This window comes from Lepidochelys kempii, chromosome 12 (genome assembly GCF_965140265.1).
Source record: "Lepidochelys kempii isolate rLepKem1 chromosome 12, rLepKem1.hap2, whole genome shotgun sequence".
NCBI lineage: Eukaryota > Metazoa > Chordata > Testudines > Cheloniidae > Lepidochelys > Lepidochelys kempii.
The window spans coordinates 7,282,742-7,305,586 of record NC_133267.1 but is presented as its reverse complement, the minus strand read 5'-3'; the positions used below and the strand labels follow the sequence as shown (position 1 = coordinate 7,305,586).

General features: G+C 49.0%; 1 protein-coding gene across 1 annotated transcript; it reads left to right on the top strand.

The window, feature by feature from the left end:
* Positions 1-2,459: 2,459 nt before the first annotated feature.
* On the top strand, positions 2,460-19,691 carry LOC140896519 (cell surface A33 antigen-like). Its single transcript, XM_073308442.1, has 5 exons — positions 2,460-2,662; positions 8,164-8,496; positions 12,481-12,810; positions 18,473-18,586; positions 19,015-19,691. Exons 1-5 carry the CDS (start codon positions 2,596-2,598, stop codon positions 19,035-19,037), a joined length of 867 nt encoding a protein of 288 aa, XP_073164543.1. The 5' UTR covers positions 2,460-2,595; the 3' UTR covers positions 19,038-19,691.
* The last annotated feature ends 3,154 nt before the right edge of the window (positions 19,692-22,845 follow it).

Here is a 22,845-nt window from a genome sequence, read left to right as displayed (position 1 = left end):
AACTGAAAGGACAAAGGAAACGGCTATTAGACAAACAACTGTACGTTTTCTACAACGGGAACTCTTCTAAACCCACCCCCTCCCTTTGCCCAGTCTGTGCAGCCCCAGGATGTCACCGCCAGCGTGCTGGCCAAGAAATGCCCAGACAGCCGGGCACGATTGTTCATTAATAATCTGCTTTATAGCTTCTGCGAAAGGTCTAATAATGGTTGATTGGAAATCAATAAAATCATTGATCTATAGCCGCGTCTTGCTCAGGGGCCATTTAAGGACTGAAGTGGAGTCGGGCTTAAAATCAGGAATGTAGCACCAGAGCAAGAAGGATATTGGGGTGGGGGGGGTCCATTGAAACTTACCAGTTCTAGGTTCTCCTTGGGCTTGTTGTGGGGGGAGGGGGGGGGCTTCCTCATCCACCTTCTCTGGGTAGAGGTGCAGAATCACATGGTCCTCATCCTCCGGCTCTTCCAGTCCTCTCCTCTGCAGCTCCTGCTGCCTCCTTGCCCTGGCCCTCATCAGCATCCCGTCAGCCAATGAGGCCGCAGGGCTGAGGAAGGGGTCGTGAGCTGTGGACTGGGAGCCCTTGACAGCACCGGGTCCAGGTCGTCATAGAGGGGGCCATGGACGATGACGAGTCCTCCCGCAGCAACTGCTGGAGCCTTTTGCTCTCTGCTGCAGGAGCCTCAAGTGTCTGACTTGCTCCAGCCTCCCTGGAGAGTCCTGATACAGGCGAATGTTCCCGCTGCTCTGGGCAATGTCGGGGAGGACGGTGTACTCCGACCGCACGCTGATCAGCATCACGCACGCGTGGCCGGTGAGCCAGGTGGCTGCTCTTGGAGGAGCCAGGTTCACCTGTGCTGATCAAAAGAGTGCAGTGGAAAGCTGATGTGATCAGCACAGTTCATGCCTACGGGTGAAAACGAGGGACTTGGCCCTTTATAGCTTGGGTAAGGACCAGGCAGAAAAGGATTCAGTGCATTGTGGGGCTGGCGGTGGAGGACGATTGAAACGCGAGATCTGGTATACTCCCTTCCCGCCCCCCCCCACCTCCCGTCCATGCTGCCAGTTGGCATGGGAACGGGGCCAGGCCACAGCCGGAGGCATGTACACCACACCCCTCAGGTGGCCTAGCTCCCTCGCTCTCTGTTTCCTGCAGACACTTGGTTCTGGGCGACAATGGGGGGTGATTGCACAACCACAGGCCTAGACACGGAAGACAGCCCCTAGTGTAGATCTCGCCTTAGTCTGTCTGAAGTAACGTGAGATTTCCTTTTGCCCATCTGCACTGCCTTCCTCTTGACAGGTGTGGCATACTTCGTTGCCTCCATCGTGACAGCTGACACCTGTTGCATTGCTCACATCTACACACGCATGGCCAACGGTGCTGCCTTCTTCCCAAACACTATCACCAGGGACATTCCCTGTCACATCGGCTCTCCTCTTCCCTTCACAGCTGTGACCCCTTGCTTTGCTTACCCTCCATTTGGGGCATTGCTTATTTACCAGTGGATGCCGCCCTGCTCTTCTTGTTAAGTAAAACATACTCTTCATTTTAAACTTAGATTGCCAGGTGTTAGTCATTTCCTATGCAGAGTTAAGTTGCATCATTTTGTATGAAGGGACCTCACATCGGTGCACCTGGGTCTGCCATCTCCTGGACGTGGTGGCATGTATTAGGCATCAGGGATTTCCATTCTTAATCATGGATTTAATGCCGCAGCTACCAAAGCCTTCCATATGCAGGCAGCATGTCAGTCTGAGGGACTGATGGGCCAACAGCAGAACTGCCCACCCAAACCCTTCATGATCTTTGGGGGCTCAGATAAGATAGGATTCAGGTGTGACCCATGTCTGGGTTGGGGGTTTAGTTTTGCAGAGGGGAATAGAACCTGATGAGATTTTCAAAAGCAAAGTTAAACCTGCCCCTCCATTTTGCTCGTTCTTTGTACTACAACCCCTCTGCACCACTCTTTGGGAATGACACCTGTATTTTAAATGGTATATTTTTTATTCGGGACCCCGATCCATGCCCCGCCTGAGAGGACACAACTGGAATAGAAATTACTCAGACCTTGCAGAGGGAGATTCAGGGCCACGGGCATTGCTGGTCTGATACGTTCAAACTTTGGGAAGACTGGGTTAGATGCATCCGATGAAGTGAGCTGTAGCTCACGAAAGCTCATGCTCAAATAAATTGGTTAGTCTCTAAGGTGCCACAAGTACTCCTTTTCTTTTTGGGTTAGTAAAGAGTTTTCTAGAGAAGAGAGGAAGTTTAAAAAATTTATTCAACCGCAATATTTTTAAATTCACCGTGTGATTTGAGAACGTTCAGTGTGACAGAATAGGGAAGTGGGCAGGGGATACTAGCAGGAAATTCACACGTGGAACAAAGAATCTGCAGAAAAAAATACCATAGAGCAGAGGAGAGTTCCCAAGAGCCAGCGCGGAAAGGGGACGGGGAGAGAGAGTGCAACAACGGCTCTGGTGTTACCTCAGACAATGAGCTGCAAGAAATAAGAGCACCGGCTGTTTTAGCAGCAGATCTGACACCTCCTCAATTAGGGACCCTGACAGTGCTGCCCAGGGAAAGGTTCTCTAATGAACATGAGAGCCCAGCTGGAAAGGCTCTCTCTGCTTTGGCCACTTCTCCTGTCTCTGAGGATGGGTGAGTTTGTGGGGTTTGACGCTTTCAGAGGAGCGAGTGTTCGGAGGGAAAGGAGGGATGAACTGTAACAAATATTTCTATGGAATTAAAGGGCGTAGAGAGGTAACGACTGTGGTATTGGTTTTGGTCTGAGCATCACCATTAAAAAAATCAATTGACAGCATTTTCTTCTTATGCCAGGTCTACGCTAGAAACTCTTGCCAGGACAGCACTGTCAATGAGAGGTGTGATTTTTATGAAGATGCTCTGTATCAGCAAAAGCCCCAGTGTAGATGTGATACCAGCCGGAAAGTGCTGTTCCCAGAGTAGCTTATTTTGATGAAGGAACTGGTGGGAGCTGGATTTAGCAAGAGCACTTTCCCCCCCTGCCATAAGCCGTGTCTCCTCGAGGAGGGTTTGCTGGTATAGTTAGAGTCGCAAAGCTTTTCTCGCACAGACCAGGTCATAGCTGAAAAAACAACGTACTGATCTGAATTCCCGGCTGGCAGAACTCCACTGATGTCTGTGGACACAAATCAGTGGCTGCTGTGTCAGAAAAGCTGGTAAAGAAGCTGTTTTATGATCACCCTAGATTCTGCCACTCCTGCTCGTGCTGAGGAGCCCCATTGTGAACGATTCCACCTTGCCCCAGTCCCCTTTTGCAGCTAACTCCAGGGTTCCCATCCCACTTCCCCTGCCAGCACCCTAAGGCAGGGTCCCCAGACTTTTTCCATTGCACCCCCGTACCCAGATGGAACGTGTCTGGGTCCTCTCCGGGAATCGTGGTTGGGAGCCGCAGCTGGGAGCGGAGAGCTGAGCTGCAATCGGGGCCGGGAGCCAAGGGCGGGGTCAGAGCTGCAGCTGGGGCTGGGGCTGGGAGTGGAGCCATGGTTGTGGCCCAGGCTGCAGGGCTGGGAGTTGGGGGCTGAAGCCGGGGCTGCGGCTGGGGATAAGGCTCAGAGTGGACCTGCCCCTGGGGCTGGGAGTGGGGCTGCAGCCAGGGCCCTAGCTGTGGCTGGGGAGCGCCCCCTCCCTGACCCCCATGGGGGCTGACCTTGGCCCCACCTAGCCCCTCCCGCCGAACATTCCTGTATAGTTTGGGGCCCAGGGCCCTAGCTGTGGCTGGGGAGCACCCCCTCCCTGACCCCCATGGGGACTGGCCTTGGCCCCACCTAGCCCCTCCTGCCGAACATTCCTGTACAGTTTGGGGCCCACTGCCCTAAGGACCCCACAACAGGCTCCCTGGCCTCAGTACCACCCTGCTTGGGACCACTTTATATCACAGTCACAGTGCATTGACCTGTAACAAGCCTCCCTCACTGCCCCCGTTCCGTTAACCGTTCCTCTCAGACAGGCCACGCTCTCCGCATGGTTCTGCGGCCCAGTGCCGTCAGCTGCTCACAGTTTTGTAGACACCATCATTTCTCGTGCTCTTGCTGACGTCGAACCTCTTGCTCACCTTGCACCAGAAGTGAACCAGAATCGGGCTCTGTTCCTTTGGCCAGCTAGCGGCGAGTTTGATGTGGTGCTCCTTAGTACTGGCCATAGCCAATGCACATTGGGGTTGATTGTGTCTCCAGGTGAGCAGTCCACGTAGAAATGAAGGGTTAAACGCCAGGCAGCTGCATCTGGACCAGGAGGTTGCTTCTGGTTCCCTGGAAGCAAAAGGGAAGTTTGGGGATGGAAGGGCTGAGAAGCACAGCCCCATGGGGTTGTGGGATAGTGTTGGTGGATCCTCCAGACCAGAGTCTGGTGACCCAGACTTCAGCTGCATCCAGACTGCAACACTCCTGGGCTTTGACCTGTGTCACAGTGGGACTCAGGCTCTGACTCACCCCCTAGCAGGGTCTGTGAGCCAGAGTCAGACATATTTCTGTGGGGATGGAAGGGGGGCTTGGGCTTAAACCTGAGTCAGAGCCCGGGCTTGGTGTGCTGTGTAGACATGACCTGGGGTACAATTGGTGTTAAGATCTCAATCAGGCCTGTGCTTCTTTGGGCAGACACTGTGAACCTGACACCGCCCCCCGTCCCCCGTCCCGCGTCTAAGCCTGCATCTTGTGTCATCATTTGCACCTGTGCAAAGGAAACAAAGCAGAATTGCTGTATTTTACACACACTTTGCACAGTAGAACTGACTGCAGAAGGTGCAGCAGAATAATGGCCTGTGTTTCAGGCATTCATAGTTTCATAGATTTTTAAGGCCAGGGAGGGACCATTATGAACATCTACACTGACCTCCTGCATAACACAGGTCATAGAATCTCACTTCGTAATTCCTGCATCAAGCCCAGAACTTCTTTGAGCTAAATCACATTAGAAGCAAGAAGACCAAGGACAGGGCAGGCCTGTTACTCAGTGGGGGAAAAGGGGGGTGGGGAGAACAGTAACAGAAAGTGTGGAAATGGCAGAAGTGCTAAACAACTTTTTGGTTTCAGTTTTCACCAAAAAGGTTAGTAGTGATTGGACGTCTAACATAGTGAATGCCAGTGAACATGAGGTAGGATCTAAGGCTAAAATAGGGAAAGAACAAGTTAAAAATTACTTAGACAAGTTAGATGTCTTCAGGTCACCAGGGCCTGATGAAATACATCCCAGAATACTCAAGGAGCTGACTCAGGAGGTATCTGAGCCATTAGCGATTATCTTTGAGATGTCATGGAAGACGGGAGAGATTCCAGAGGACTGGAAGAGAGCAAATATAGTGCCATTCTATAAAAAGGGAAATAAGGACAACTTGGGGAATTACAGGCCAATCAGCTTAACTTCAGTACCCAGAAAGATAATGGAGCAAATAATTAAGCAATCAATTTGCAAATACCTAGAAGATAATAAGGTGATAAGTAACAGTCAGCATGGATTTGTCAAGAACAAATCATGTCAAACCCACCTAATAGCTTTCTTTGACAGGTTAGCAAGCCTTGTGAATAGGGGAGAAGCAGTAGATGTGGTATATCTGGACTTTAGTAAGGCTTTTGATATCGTCTCCCATGAGTCTCTCATAAACAAACTAGGGAAATACAACCTAGATGAAGCTACTATAAGGCGGGCGCATAACTGATTGGAAAACCATTCCCAGAGAGTAGTTATTATCAGTGGTTCATAGTCATGGTGCAAGGGCATATCTAGTGGGGTCTATAGCGGGGCAGTTACCCCGTTCTGATGGAAAGAGGCTAGGCTGATTGGGGAAGCAGCCACAACTGGGGCCACACCCAATCAGGCCACACCTACCCCTGTTATAGGTTGACCAGACAGTAAGTGTGAAAAATCAGGACAGGGGTAGGGGATAATAGGCGCCCATATAAGAAAAAGCCCTGAATATCGGGACTGTCCCTGTAGAATCGGGACTTCTGGTCACCCTACCTAGGTTAAGAGTTAAGGGAGGAGCTGGGTCAGAGTTTCTCTCCAGCCTTAGAGAGAGAAGGACTTAGCTGCCTGGGAATAGGGTTCTTGATGCAGAGCAGGGCTGGGGAAAGGCAGGAGGAGCTGGGGATCTCCAGCTTGGCAACTCCCCAGGCTAAGGCCTTGACAGAGGCCTACGCAGGTCCTGGGGCTGGGAGGTGCAGCCCAGGGTTAGGCAGAGGCAGCTGGTCCAACCTCCTTGCCAATGATGAGTGGCCATAACAGACTGCAGTCTGCCCCAGTGAGCGGGGGCTAGATGATGCCTGGCAGTAGCCACTGAGGCAACGGGGGCGTAGTGGGTTGGGGGTTCCTCTGGGAGGGAAGACCCAGAGCGTGGGGACCATCGGGGCGTGCAGAACCCCAGGGTAAGGGAAACCAGGGTCCAGGAGGGACACAGGGGCCTGGCAAGTGAGACACTGGCCACCAGGAGGCGTGTCGACTGCTGGATGAGGCAATTCCCGAACGACCAGAAGGAGGTGCCACACCGGCGAGTCTCAACCCTGTTACAGGTGTCACAGGGATCAATTCTGGGTCCAGTGATATTCAATATGTTCTTAAATTATTTAAATAATGGCATCGAGGGTACACTTATAAAGTTTGCAGATGATACCACTCATCGTCCTGCTCTTTGTTCTGCAGAGTGCTGTGCTCATTAGCAGTACTGCTTAATAATAAATAATAATAATTAGGAGGAGGTGGTATGGTCTAGTGCATAGGCGGGGCAGCACTGGGGCAGGCTTTCAGGGGCTGTAGCCATCCCCAAAATTTCCCTTAGTTCCCCAGTAGCTTCTGCTGCTCTCCAGCTGCCCAGCTCTGACGGCAGAGTGGGGAAAGCAGTGGCTGCTGGCCAGGCACCCAGCTCCAGCAGCAGCAGAGAAGTAAGCCTGAGTGAGGGACCGGGGGGCCTGAAAGCAGCCCCTGCCCCGTGTCCTCGCTCACCAGGGGGCACTGCCCAGGGCAGGTGGAGGGTTCAGGGCTCCCCTCAGCAGACCAGACTGACCTGCTCCAGCCCAGGCTCCTGGGCCGCGGCCCCACAATCGCTGCTCCCCAAGGACTCTGCTGGCCCTGGAGTCAGATCCCCCCCCCACCTCGGCAGCTCTTACTGGCTGTGAACAGCCAGCGCCCCGCACTGCCCGATCCTTGCCTCTGACCTGGCCAGGAGGCAGGGCCATCGAGAGGGGTGGGGCCTTGTGGCAAGGGGGTGGCACAGCTCTCCAATTTTCTGTCTCGTCCACCAAAGCCCCCACACCAGGAACAGGCTGGCGGTGCCCCGGTGCATAGGGACTATGTAGACTCCCCCCTTGTGTCTTTCTTCTCCCATTCTTTGTTTAGACAGTGAGCTCCTCAGGGCAGGGATGGTCTCTTACAGTACGTACGTACAGGGCCTACAACAGTGGGGCTCTACTGATGGTTGAGGACTCTAGGTGCAATGGGAATAAATAATAACATGAACTGTCCTTTCCTTCCATCTCATACTTCCTTCCTCACCACAATTCCTTTCTCTTTGTCTATTTTACTTCCCCTTTCCTTAGGCCCCCTCCATCTTTCTATCCCTCTCCCCTCCTTTGCACACATTCTCTTTTTTCTCTCCCATCCGCTCTTCTCCACTCCCAGCTCTCTCTTTCCCTCAGTCTTCTCCCCCCTCCACCTTCCTTTTGTCTCCTGTCTCCCATCTCTATCTCCCTTCATTGAACCCTCCCCCCAAGTCTTTGTTTGGCCCATTGTTGTTGAGATTTGCCTCCCTGGAGCAGACACTCCACCCTGGGGCCTGCAGGCCCAATTCTCTGCATCTGGGCTTCTCTCTAGATCCTTAGGATCCAGCCAGTGCTCTCTCGATGGCACTTAGGGAGAGGCCCCATGGAGCCCGTATGGCAGGCTGTAGCCAGTGGGGCAGGCCGGCTAACAGTGCCAGTAGGGCAGGCCTGTGCAAACTGCCCAGTCTGAGCCCTTCCCACTCTGAACTTCATGCCATGGCCTTCAGTAGAGAGTTCATGCTCGTGCACTTGGTTTCCTTATAGAGAAATGGAAACATTTTGCAGTGGATCATTTCCAAATCATGTTTGATTTAATTCTTCCTCCTGTTACAATAATTTCATCTAGTGACACTGAACTTTGTGTTTCAGGAGCTGCAGAAAATACTACTGTTGTCTTAGTGGTGAATCAGACGCCCCCTTATATCCGTGCAATGGAAGGGTCAGAGTTCACCATCGAGTGTACATTCAACACAAGCAATAATTCAGTCAAGTGGTTTGCTGCATGGAATAAAACCAGAAACAATGTAACAGAAGAGGTGTGCAATGGAACAGATCAAATCATATTATCAGCAGATAAAGAAAAGCGATCTCTTTCCCTCACTGTGAAGAAAGCCGACGTCACAGATTCTGGAACCTACGTGTGTGGGGTTGGGAATAGACATGGGATATCTCTTGGGAATGGAACCCAAGTGACCATCGATGGTAAATACCAGCATTTCCTTCTCTGTTCTACAAAACCCTTCTGGGGGTGCTCAGGACACTGGCCTTGTCCCAGAGAGCTGGGGCAGGTGGTGAAAAGGGCAGAGCAGTGGGCAAAACTGGGGGACATTCTGTGGTACGTACAATGGTCCTAATCCTGCATTCCACTGATTTCTGTGGGGGTTTTGTTTGCACAAGGAATGCAGGGTCAAGCCCCATATATTAAAAAACTGTTTTGAGATTAGGTGTGGGGGGAGGTTTCTAATTGGCTACGCCTGTGAGGTCTTACATGCAACTTGAGAAACAAGGTGGGTGAGGGAATATCGTCTATTGGACCAACTGCTCTTGGTGAGAGAGACAAGCTTTCAAGCTTACACAGAGCTTGTCTTCAGCTCTTGGAAACTTAGGTCTGGTCTACACTACAGACCTATGTCAGAATAACTACGTTGCTCAGGGGTGTGAAAAATCCACACCCCTGAGCGACGTCATTAGTTACACCGACTGAACCTCCTGTGTAGACAGTGGTGCATCTGTGCTGATGAAGTGTTTTCAGTGTAGACGTGCCCTTACTCAGAGTGTCCCAGGTAAATACAAGGTTGAATGGCTGGTTTAGTATAAGTAGTTAACACATTTCAAGGGACCATTCAAGGCGGGGTGGCCCGTTAACACTTCTGGGGTCATAGGACAAAAAGAGGGGTTAGGGGGTTACAGATTGTTGTAATAACCCATAAATCCAGTGTCTGTTCAGTCCATGATTTTTATTGTCTAGCAGAGTTATGAATTTAAGCTCCCAGGCTCGTCTTTTGAAAGTGTTGTGTAGGCTCCCTTTGAGGACGAGGACTACCCTGTATCTGACCTGTGAGAAGTGTTCCCCGCAGGAGACAAGGTGGTTTTGTCTTGTATCATTTTCCTGTGTGATTGTCTGGTTTCACCCACATAGTTGTTGTTGGGGCATTTAGTGCGTGGGATGAGGTACCCCACAGGTTGTGATAGGCTTGTGTAGGATCTTGAAAGGTGTGTTGTGGGGGGTGTTGATCATTGTAGCAGTGGAGATATGTCCGCAGATTTTGCAGCTGTTGTTCTGGCAGGATCTGGTGCTGCTTTGAGTCGTCTGTCCTGGTCTGTGGGGAGCTTGCTTCTGATGTTGCCCTTGGAGAGGCTGGGGGGTTGTTTGAAGGTCAGAAGTGGGGGTTCAGGAAAGACTTTTCAGGATGTGGTCCCCATCGAGTCTGGGTTATAGTTGTTTGAGGATACCCCGTATGGGTTCCAGCATAGCATGGTAGGTAGCAACTGGTGTGCAGTCAGAGGGGGCTTTATTTCTTTCTTTAAGCATGTGCTCTCAGGGTACTTGGACAGCCCATTCTAGGATGCAATCTACTGCTCTAGTAGAATGCCCTGAGTTGGTGCAGGCAGTTTTGAATGCATTAAGATGTGTATCCCAGACTTTCTCCTAGGAGCGTATTCTGTGCTATCTGAATGCCTGGTTGTAGATTACAGATTTCTTGGTTGTTTGGGGTGGTTACGGGGTTTATGAAGGGAGCGAGGTAGGGTGATCTGTGGTTTCTTGTCTAGGGTTGTCTGTAGGGTTCCATTGTTGAACCTGGTGGTGGTGTCCAGGAAGTTGATGCTAGTGTGGGAGTGTTCCACAGAGTTTAATGTCTGGCTGTCCAGGTGTTGGTTGTTGAAGTTGTGGTGGAAATCTATGCAGGAGTTTAAGCACTGCATTTTGCTGTGATGCTGGGAGGACCTCTCCCAGACCTGAGGAAGAGCTCTATGTAGCTTGGAAGCTCATCTCTCTCACCAACAGAAGTTGGTCCAATAATAGCTATTTCCTCACCCACCTTGTCGCTCTAATATCCTGGGACTGACACAGCTACAGTGCACTCAACTTGATGGCATTTCTCTTTGTCTGTGACGCAATAATTTGGAACACCGCAGCCCATCAATTCCAAAATTTCAGGGAGTATTGAAGGCATCACTGGGCAGAACTCTGTTGATATTGGGGAAATCAGAAAACCCAAAGGGGAAAAGCGGGGGACACAGAGTACCTGCTCCCCGTTTAGCAGAGTAACAGCTTGGAGCAAAGCCACCTCTGTAACTGTGTAAATCAAAGAACCAGTTTATGGCACCAATTAACACTTTCCAGTAGAAAAACATTCCCATCTCATCTCTGCTCCTTTCCCCAGTAGAGTGTAACATGCTGACACTCTGGATGATTTATGTCCCGGTCAGAAAGAGGAGAAATAACAATAGTGGGGAAGGGAGGAGGGGAAAGCACACAAAGCCCCTGACATGGGGAGGATGGGGGACCTGGTCTGGGAATAACGCTGGAGTGAGGGTACATCCAAAGGCCCGAGCATGCAGGGAGAATGGGGGACTCTGGAATGGTGGTAAGGGAGAAAATTAGGGCACAGAGCTCCTGGCTTGGAGCAGAATTGGGGACTGTAGCACAGGGTGGGGGCAGGGGAAGAAATGGGGGACACACAGAGCTCCTGGCATGAGGGTGGGGGCTAGGGAGTCCCTGAAATAGAGGGGAATGGGAGGGTGGTACCCAGGGACCTTGTGGGGGACAGAGGGATGCAAAGAGTCCCTGGTGCATGCAATGTGCTTGACCTACAGATGTAACAAAATGTGGGCATCCCTCTAGTTTAGCCTGCAAAGAGTCTAACCCAAACCCACAAAGGGTTTAGCAGAGTCAGGATGAAGTTGTATGATCAGTAATAGGTTATTATTGAACGTTTGCTTTGCAATAGTGCTTAGAGTCCTCAACCAACATGTCAGGCCCACTGAGCTAGGCCCTGTACACTAGAGCTGGCGGGTTCAGTTTGTGAGAAGTTTCATTATTTCAGAACTGGCTTTCATTCCAAATCAAGACGGATAAGGACTGCACCAGGGCCAGGGACCCAAGGGCTTCCAGAGTCCCAGAGGCCAGTTACAAGCTGCCTGCTCAGGAGTAGAGCAACCTGGGGAGTCACTGGCCCAGGACTCTAGGAGCCCTGGGATCCCCAGCCCGGGGCAGTCTGCATGGTGGATCTACCCCACAGCTGCACCCCCTGGGAGCTGGTCCTAGAACTTCCAGGCTTTCAGCTCCATGGCAGGGACACTGGAAGTGCCAAGAGCCCTGGCTCAAGCAGGGAGCCTAGCAGACAACAAGAGCCCCTAGAGACCTGGCTCTGCCACAGAGTGGGGAGCCTATCTGCCCCGAGACTCGACTCCCTGACTCCCCGAGCTGAGGCTCGTGGGACATAAGAACAGCCCTATTGGGTGAGATCAAAGGTCCATCTAGCCCAGTTCCTGTCTTCTGACAGGTGCCCCAGAGGGAATGAACAGAGCAGGCAATCATCCAGTGATCCATCCCCTGTCACCCATTCCCAGCTTCTGGCATCCCCATCCCCGCCCATCCTGGCTCATAGCCATTGATGGACCTATCCTTCAGGAACTTATCTAGTTCTTTTTTGAACCCTGTGGAGCTTGGAACACCAACAGAAACCTGTGTGTGTTTTGACGAAAGTAGAGTCAAATCTGTAGAAGATTTGGTAAATCGGTTCCCTTCAGCGCATTGGCATGTTCAGTCTCAGCTAAGTTTTCCCAGAACATCTGCAATCAGCTCCACTGTACATGGACATAGTGAGAGAGCCCCTTTGCCAACGAATTTACACTCTAAACAGACAAGAGTGACAGCCCTTGATCCATATTGCAGGAGGCAACTTCTCCAGACTGAACATTCGGGGTGGGGGTGGGGGTGGGTATGAGGGGATGGTTTGCTGGTTCCTGGCCAGAAACAGAAGTCTTGCCATGCATCATAAAGCTATGAATTGAACTATGTGAAACCATCACTTTAACCTCTGATAAGAAGGGGATGTTAAATGGCCAGGCTGGGAAAAGAACACAAAATACTGGAGGGGGAGACATTTATTTAATACATCCCCAGTCATCAGCCTTTGCCACTGAAATTCTCCTGCAATCGTCTGTGTTTCTCTCCTGCAGATTTTCCCAAGCTGACGGTGAATCAGACCCCAGTCAATATCGAGGTGTCTGAAGGGTCAGATCTCACCATGGAGTGTAGATTCACGGTATTGAAAAAACACAACACCTTGTATGTGAAATGGTATAAACACAACGGAACTGGGGGAACGAAGAAGGAGCTGATGAGTGAAAGAGGCTGGGGCTCAGCAGCCCTGGCTTTGGAAGAGGGTTTTGTTTCTTTTGCTCTGAAGAACGTGAACATAACCGATACAGGAACCCACGTGTGTGAGGTGGGGAGCACAGCAAGGAACTGGTCTGCGTCAGGAGCCGGAACCCAAGTGACCATTACTCGTAAGTACCAGGATTTTCCTATCTGATCTTCATGGGGTGAGAGGTAGCAAATGACAGCCTAAAGGACAGAGAGTAAACGACTGTTTCTGGCAAAAGCAGGTATGAATTCTCAGGTGTGTACAAGTAACCCATACAAAATATGGGCTCCAGCCTGTAAGAAATTGAAGGTAACATAATTCAAAGTACCTAAGTGTTTTAGGAGCCTCCAAGTTTCAGAGGGGTCTTAGGCACTCAGGGCCACATTTTTAAAAGCATTTAGGCACCAAAAGTTGTCGTTCGGATTTTCAAAAGCATCTCAGCACCTAACTCCCATTGAAATCAGTCACTTTTGCCAACAGGACTTAGGCTCCTAAGTCACGTAGGGACTTTGGAAAATTTCCAGCAAAGCCACCTCTGTAACTGTCTAGATCAAAGAACCAGTTGATGCAGAGTGACCAGATAGCAAGTGTGAAAAATCGGGACGGGGTGGGGTGGGAGGTAATAGGTGCCTATAAGACAAAGCCCTGAATATTGGGACTATCCCTATAAAGGCCAGACATGTGGTCACACTAAATTGATGGCACCAATTAACACTTTCCAGTAGAACAACATTCGTGTCTCATCTCTGCTCATTCCACCAATGGAGTGTAACATGTTGACACCCAGAATGATTTATCTCCCAGTCAGAAAGAGGAGAAATAATAATGGTGGAGGAAGGGACAAAGGGCAGTCACAGAGACCCTGTCATCGGGGTTGGGAGTGGGTGACTCTGGAATGGGGGTATGGATGGAACGGGGGTGCACCCAAAACTCCTGGCATGGGGGGGAGAAAGGGGGAACCTGGGATGGGGGTGCACACAGAGCACGGTGAACATTTAGTTGAATTTGTAAGAGAGTCAGTGAAACCTTTTGCTTCAGTGCGCCTTGGCTTTTCCCAACAAATCTAAGTTTTGCTAGAAAATTTGCCATCAGCTCTGCTGTACATAGTGGGAATCCCCATGCCAGAGAATTTACAATCTAAATAAACAGGACAACAGACAAAGGGTGGGAGAAATGGGCAGACGTACTAACAGTAGATTGGGAAGTGAGACAGAGAGATTAAAGACTACATCCACAAAGGGGTTTAGGCCTTAGTCCATTGGTTAGGTGCCACTATGATCCTCAAAACTCCTACTCAGCTGCCAACTAGCCCTGGAGGTACTTCGGTTTCCACTGGTAAAATCTGTGCTAAAGAATGGTTGAAATACTCTCGCTATCCTATAAGCAGAGTATAGAAACATTAGTATAATCCGGAATGGCTCGCTCAAGGAGGCACCTAACAGATGGGCAATACCACCCCTAGGAAGGGCAGATTCCACCTCTGATAAAAACGGAGAAACCCAGTGAACAGAATGAAAACTGAGCTTGGCAGCTGAGATATCCATGAGACCCAGCTAAAATTAGCTGCCTGATTGTGTACTTTCAGTTCCAAAGGAGGTATGTGATTGACCAGTCAGTTCATAACTCAGGTGTTCATAATTCTGAGGTTCTACTGTACCTGAATGCAGGAGACAGACGTGGGCCCAAAACCAAAAGCACAAAGGATACGAAACAAATATCCACGATCTACATGATCAAAAGCCTTCTCTTGACCAAGGGAAATCAACCCAATGTGCAAATCATACATTTTTGAGGCTGAAATTACATCCGGCAATAGGAAAAGTTTATCAAAAATGGACCTGCTGGCAATGCAAGATATCTGATAAGGTTGCATGACCGAACCAATCACAGTTTTCTATTATTTGTCAAGGCCTTTGAAAAAAGTTTGTCCCTGCTTTGCTTAGACCATACAGGTCCACAATTATTCCACCTCCCCAAGGTCCCCCTTCTTAGGCAACAGGGTAAGAACCACTTGATGAGAACTGAGTGGCAGAATCTTCTCTTTGATGCTCTCCTGAAACACCTGGAGTAAGTCAGGCCCAAGAAGGGTCCAAAAGGCCTTAAAAAACTCAACAAGCAAACCATCAATACCAGGTGCCTTCCCTGGAACAAAGCCATTTAGGGCAGAAGTCAATTGTGAGAGTGTCAGGTTGTGCTCAAGTCTGTCCACATCCAACGCTGAGACCCTAGGTAGAGCCTTGAGGAACCATCAAGTCTCAGATGGACACTGGCTCTGCTGCATACAGGTCTGAGGAAAAAAATTCACAGCAAAGTTCCTAATCTCCGCAGGATCTGAAAGCTCTCTGCCTGTTGACGTCTTGAGGTGGCCAATCATTTTCTGCTCCACATGTTCCTTTTCCAGGCTGAAGAAAAACCGAGTAGGTGCATCCATTTGGAAAGGCCCTGATATCGGGCTCCTTACCAGTGCACCCTGAACTTTGCTATCAAACAGGTCTCACAAGTGCTGGTTTTCATATTTCAAGCTTTCATGCAACCCAGCATCATTACTGCCATGAAAGGCTTTTTCCAGTTCCATGATCCCCAACTCTAACTTCTCCATACTCCAGCAAAGGCCTAGGGAGGTCTGCTTCATGTTTTGCTGACAAAAACATTGAAATATTAACTTTACCCCCCTCCCACCATTGCCACAAGGAGAGAAAACATTCTTTGAGGCAACCCAGGCTGCTAAAAGTGCACATCTTGTAAAAGGCGAGTGTTAAAATGTAAGTATGGACAGTGGTCTGGCACAGAAGGAAGAGACAACACAAATAAGACCAAACCATGATCTGAAATCCCAGTAGGGACAATACAACTAGCTAGCAAATGAGACAAGTGATGAGTAAAAACAGAAAAACGGTCCAAACAGGCCATAGAGAATTCCTGAGCACTCAGTGGATGTGGTTCCAGATAATGAGAGATTAGGTAGGAATTAAGAGTAAAATTAAAATCAACCGCCCCCCCCCAAATTAAAATATCACTTGTCAAACAATTTGTCAAAAGAGCATCCAAGCTCTGGGAAAAAAATACACCCGGTCTTTTCCTACAGTAGGAGAATAGACATTCATCAAAAAAAGACGAGATTGCTCTAAAATAGCTCAAACCATCAACAAACAGCCTGGCACAGCCATCGAATGAGGTTTCACCAAATCCGCAAACAGAATGGTGCTTGTGGAACCATGACTCAGAAAAATCTCCTCTCTCCAATCAGCAAGACATCAGTTTGGTTGCAGCATCTGTGTGAGTCTCTTGAAAAAATGAAACGTCCCCCTTTTTCTGGGATAGGTATTCAAAGAGCCATACATTTTTAAAATGTCTCTGCACCCATTCACATTCAGAGAGCCCCATATAAAATTATCCATCAGACCAGTACTCATCAGAAAAAGCAAGAAAAAGTCAAAACACCCCCTCTGCTCCCAACCTCAAACAAAACCACCAAATTCTCCTATATACTTTAATTCCCAACATTTCCATTGGTAAAAGAGACATGCACTTTGGTCATCAGTTTTTTCAATCTACACTTCTTCCATCTGTCAAACTCAGATACAGGGACACATCTCATCCTATACTGAGCAGACAACAAAAATGGATTAAGGTCAGGAAACCAATCTGCCACCTCTACTCCACGTTTCTCCTTAGTCTCATCCAGAAACCTACCCATAGTGTCTGGGTATATCTCCCCGCAGGGGGTTCAGAATCTGCAAGTTCATCATCCCCCATCTCTCAGACTCAGAGTCACGACCGACCTCTAAGGGGGAACCTCAGAGAGACTAGAGGGAGGTGCTGGGACTGAGGAGACAATACAAGTACCTGAGAAGTCTCCATGCCTACAACCAAAGAACCACCCTCAGCAGCCCCGGCCAGTTTCAGTGATTTAGAAGGCTCAGAACTTACCATGTACATTCAAGACAGTCAACCACAGCACCATGTGTGTGCGATGGTATAACTATGGGATGGAGAGACTAAAGAAAGAGCTGGTAAATGAGAGCGATGTGATCACAACCCTGCATTTGTCAATGGGTTTGCCTCTCTCACTTTGAAGAATGAGAATTCATCTAATACAGGAACCTACATGTGTGAGGTGGGGAACACAGCAAGGAACCTGTCTGTGTCAGGAGCCGGAACCCAGGTGACCATCAGTAAGTGTCAGCAGTCTCCTATGTGTTTCCTACTATGAGATCCAGATACTATCAGTTTCCTACAGAGAGATGGAGCAGGAGCAGGCAAAGCAGTGCTGAGAGCAGTGCTTAATCTGTGCCAGGGCTTGCCAGGCTTGGAAATCCATAGCCCCGGCACTCCTGGGCTTGCTGCATCAGTTATGAATGTAAAAACAAAAATTGCTTGAGCCCCGGCACCTCTTTCATGACAAGTTAAGCCCTGCCTGAGAGCCCCAGAGACAGACACTGGCAAGGATTCCTTTAAGCTGCTCTATGTTATGCCCAGGACTAAGCTTCTTTATGACAGCCCCCCAAAGACTGGGCAGGGCAGGGCATAAAGGCATCTGGAGCAACCCTCGGTGCACCTGAGAATCTGTTCCTCTTCTCTACATAGGTTCTTTTACTGCAGTATCTGAGGCCCAGATTTGCAAAGGTATTGAGGCATTGCTGCACTCAATAGGCCTAAGTGACTTAGGAGCCTTTCTCACTGGAAGAGAATGGGGCACTAAGTCACTTTTGAAAATGGAATGCAGGCTGCTACATCACATAGACTTTGCTCCACTCTCACTGCCATGCGTAAATACCGCTAAAAAAAATCGGGGCTTGATCAGCTTCCAGCCATGGATCAAGCAATGTGATGAGCATCTGCCCGGTGTGGTCCAGTCTCGCTCATCCTCTCCCAGGAGGGGGAAGTGTTTGCGCAGTGGAGCTTTTAGAGTGGGGTTTTTTTAATGCATTTAACTGACTCCCACAGCTGAACCTGATGCTTGTGTAAAGACACACGTTCAGCAGTTGTCAACAGAATTACTGTTTTGTGGAGGAGGTGAAGGGTCTAGTTAGTGCTGCAATCTGGTGCCAGTTCCAAGCATCAGGAAGCAGAGTGGCATCTCAGCACTGCTGTGTGCTGACTGGGGTAAATGCTGATTTTGTAATGGCGACCACTGGCAAGGAGCTTTAGATAATGTGTACATTCAGAATCCCCCTGTTATTCTATTGTTCTGTTAAGAGATATAAACCTTGCAGGGTTTCTGGTTTCCCTCCTCCCCTACTGAGCCAATCCCTGCCCAGTGACAGATCCATTCCCCTAGCCTAGGTATGGAGTCACGTTTATCCTTTGGATTGGTAGGTGCAGGGTTAATGAAGCCATTTCCCCTTGGGATCAGGGGAATTGGTAGAGTTTTTGTGAGTCTAGGGTGGAATCCATAGATGGGGTCAGCTAAGGGAGCGTTGCTCTCGGTAAGGGCTCTGGCCAGGCCTCTAGTGTCTTGCTCTGCCAGGGATTTCCTACTCCTGCGGCAGAGTCAGCATGCTGGCTGGTCTCATGGAAAGGTTCCCCTAGGCGGAGGGCTGAACCCATCCCGACGACCCCACAGGTCCCAGCAGCTGGCATATGAAGAGGAACCTGCTGGCAAAAAGGGAGGCCAAGCAAACTGGCTGTGACACAGAAGGGGGATGGGAAATTAAGCGGGCGGGGGAAGAGAGAGAGTTTTTCATCTTTAAACTGTCTCTGCTGTCTCTATTTATCCATCCGACTCTATCCCTCCTTTAGAGGCAAATCTGTCCCTCTCTCGGTCCCTGCATCCCACATTGACAGGTTTTTCTTGATTTCAGATAAAAGGAGCAATGCCTCCCACGTTGTTCTCATCATCCGGATGGTTCTCGGGGCCCTTGTTATAACCTTGGCTGTGATTATTGTTACAGAGTGTGCGATTTCAGAAAAGAGGGGTGAGTGAAATGTCTTCAACGCAGTCACTGTGCAGAGTCAGCCACAGAGCTTGAGTTATACACGAGGTCCTTCTGCCTTTCCTTTCTGGACATCTTCCCAGTCCCACTGCGTTGAAATCTAAAAGCTGTTTCAGACCTGGCTGGGACTGTTTTCTCAGCCTGTCTGTTCTAGTTTGTGCCTAACGTTAAATCTGTGTCTCTCAGAATTAGAAGCACAGAGTTTAGGTCTCCTTCTTGTAAATGTTCCTGAAGGCCTTTAGCTCGCAGGTCTCCCTTTCACAGCACCGACGATCTTTCCCTATCGCTGCGTCTGTCCAATGGGCCATGTTTATTTCTGGCTGGCTAGTGCCACCACTTGGCCAAATGTGATGCACGTACTGCAGGAGTATTCTTTAGGTTCTAACTTACCGAGTCTCATTTTTCCACAGCTGCTGTCAGCCGGACAATATGATGATCAGCTGTTGCAGCGTACACCTGGAGATGGAGCTCTCAGACACCGGTTACCCAGTCATTCCCACAAACACCGTGTTGACCAACCAGCCTGCCAGATTCTGCACCTGCAAATAAACCTTGAACTGCATGGAAGGGAGGGGAGGAGATGCTGGATAACTGGAAAGGGAGTTCACAGGGGTTCAGAATAAAAAGACTCCTCTCTGACACCCCTCTGTGAGGCAGTAGAACCCGGTGATTGCTGATGGCCTGAGCCCCCTGCGGCACCCTGCACCCCCTTCCTGCACACTGCACCCCCTCCCACACCTCACCATTCATGGCCCTGCATACAATTTCCCCACCCAAATGTGGCCCTCGGGCCAAAAGGTTTGCCCGCCCCTGCTTTATAGGCTCATGGAACCCTTGAAGTGAAGATGCTCAGAACAAGGGCGAAAAACTCTTCCCTATAATTGGTTCAGCTGCTTGTCCGTCAAAGAGGAAATGGAAACACATTCGCTGGGAATTGCTGTTCCATGGGTTCAGATGGCCCCCTTGCTGAAGTCAACTAGTTATTAGTGTACCTTAAGCATGTGCTTAACTGGTTTGCAGGATTGAAGCCTGTATAAAAGGACCATGATTTTACAACAGGTTTTGTTAATTGTTTTACATTTATGCTGCTCTAATAGTTAGGTTGTCTTACACCCGAGGCCTAAGGCTATGCACTTCCAACGTGTTTTAATAAAATTCTGATAACTCTGGCTATTCTTGATGTCCCTATAAATATGCAATCCTTTTTTGAATCTTTCTATGCTCTTGCCTGCACTGATTTCTTGTGGCAGTGAGTTCCACAGTTTAATCACTCATTATGTTATAGTATTTCCCTTTATCAGTTTGAATTTCCCACCTTCTAATTTAGTTTAATTTCCTCTTGTTCTCATGTTGCATGACAGGGAGAACAGAAGTTTCCAATCTACCTTCACTAGACCAGTTAGCATTTTACATGTCCCCTCCTATTCAATCACCTTTCAAAGGAAAACAATCTCAGTCTTTTCAATTTCTCCTCCTAGTAGAGTTTTTCAGTGACCTGGATCTCCCTCACCGCTGTTCTCTGAAAACCGCCCCCATATCGTTTTTGAGAGCAGGTGACAGACTGAAAATAATATTTCAGATGAGGCTGCACCATGGATGTATATAAAAGCATTATAATTTTGTTTGCATTATTCACCATCCTCTTCTTTCTGCATCCTAACCAGAAAGATTTCTGCTGGGTCACTCTTTGAACAGTGGCAAGTGGCTTCACAGATGGCAGGTCCCATGGCACAAGGATTGTATTGACTTGTACTCAGTACAAATATTGGGCCAGATCCTGCTCCCATTAATTTCAATCCCTCCCCAGACCAAAAAAAAACCAACAACCCCACCTCTCTCAACACCCCTCCCTCCAAGGTTACCATGGCTATGACTGGGTCCCTGTGTATTCCATGCTTCTATATTCACAGACTCCAGCCCCTGCCCTCACCTTGCTGCAGAACTGTGCTCCAGCCTCTACATTTCCACTAAAAAAGCATCACACCATTCCCCCCTTCACCCTGAATTCAGTAAAACATGAATGAAGCAGCTGAGGGATTTCCAACCTGCTACACCTGAGCACTGCAGAATCCAGGGTCCCTCTCACAGCATTTAGATACATCAGGCCATAGGGTAACAAGAGTCCTGGGTTAGCCTGAGGCCGCTTATCACTTGATAATATAACCACTATTTTTCTCCCTTCCCAAGTTTGACCCCCTTGCATTCCAAGGGCATTGCTCATCTACCAATGGGTGTGCGGCGCTGTTCCTGTTAAACAGAGCAAACTCTTTCCTAAACCTATCCTGAAGAACGATCCCTCACTCTCACAGACCTTGGGAGACAAACCAGTCCTCACAGCCCCAGAACCTGAAGCAAATAGTCACCAGCAACTACACCCCTCTGCCATGTACATTGGCCAAACTTGACAGTCTCTATGCAAAAGAATAAATGGACACAAATCTGACATCAAGAATTGTAACATTCATAAACCAGTAGGAGAACACTTCAATCTCCCTGGACGCTCAATAACAGACTTAAAAGTGGCCATTCTTCAACAAAAAATACTTCAAAAACAGAGTCCAACGAGAAAGGTGCAGAACTGGAATTAATTTGCAAACTGGACACCATCAAATTAGGCCTGAATAAAGACTGGGATTGGGTGGGGGTCACTACAAAACTAATTTCCCCCTGCTCATACTCACCCCTTCTTGTCAACTGTTTGAAATGGGCCACCTTGATTGCATTGAACTCATTAGCACTACAAAAGTAATTTTCCTCCCTTCTTGTCAACTATTGAGAATAGCCCACTTCCACCTCAACTGAATTGGCTTGTTAGCACTGACCCCCCCGCACTTGGTAAGGCAACTCCCATCTTTTCATGTGCTGTGTATTTATACCTGCCTCTGTATTTTTCCCTCCATGCATCTGATGAAGTGGGTTTTAGACCATGAAAGCTTATGCCCAAATAAATGTGTTAGTCTCTAAGGTGCCAGATAAAATGGGAGAAAGAGCCCAGCCAACTCTGAGTTTACAAAACAGACCGTAAACTGACGAGACTTTTGAAACCCTGAACTAGGGCTGTGCATCATTTTGCTCTTCTTTAGCATTCAGATCCCCCCTCTCCCCGCACCCTAAGCGGTTTGTAGTTTAAGTGTCATCGTTACCATCTTGGGGGCTATTTCCCCACATGCCCTGGGACACAAGTTGAATGGGGGTTACTCGTAACGTGGGGGGAGAGAATGAGGGCCCTGCGCAGGGATGGCCTGATACCATTAAGCTTTGGCAAGGCTGGATTCATGCAGGATTCCCCCGAGAAGAAAGGAAGCGGTAGAAGTTGAGCAACAAAAGTTTTTGCTCTTCCCCATGATTTGGGTTCAATTTTTCACAGTATACAGCCCTGCAGAGAGACACGGGATGCTGTAAAAGACAACAGGAAACCCAGATGCAGAAGAGAGAATCAGCCTGCAAAAATGCCCCAAAGAGAAGAATTAGCAAGACACAGCACGGATGGGGAAGTGAGGAGAGAGTGGGATTCAGCCTGGGGTTACTTTACTCCTGAGAACAAAAATATCTGCACAGTCACAGTTCAGGCAACTGCACCTAGACTTCAGTGGCCCAGCAAGGGCACCTGTTCCCCAGCTATCACCTCTTGGGTGGAGACTGCAGCCTTCTCCCCTCTGACCAGGGTATTTCCAGGCTGTGCAATGTCCTGCCTTCACTATATTTCCCAGCACAGACAGGTCGGCCAAGGAGATCTGCTTGCCTCCTTTCAGAGGAAGATAATAGGTGTAATTGCTATATCTATAAGATACCAAACAGCACTGCTTGCGTGTGAGACCCTGTACCCCATGTTCACCACTTCTATAGGGTTATGATAGATTTTGTACAAAGTAGGCCTTGTGAGGTATCAGTTGAAAACTCATAATCTGCTGAGCATCATTGTCCTGTTAAGATGTGTGTATCAACAATGTATATGGCATTATACAACTTTTGTTCTGTTGGTTACTGAAACATGTTGTAATTCTGGAGAATGCCCACAGACTAGCTCCCCAGTGTCAACAAAGGACTGACCACGGGTGTTAGAAAACTATTACCTATTGAAGCAACCATTTGCTAGCAGTGGGGAGTGGGGAATGTAAACAAAAGATTTGCATGTCATCCCTCACGTACAAAGACAGCGTGAACAAAAGATTTACAGTTCACCTGGAAGATGCTTCAAATCTCCCATAAACCACAGATGGATTGTCTGCACCCCAGCAAGA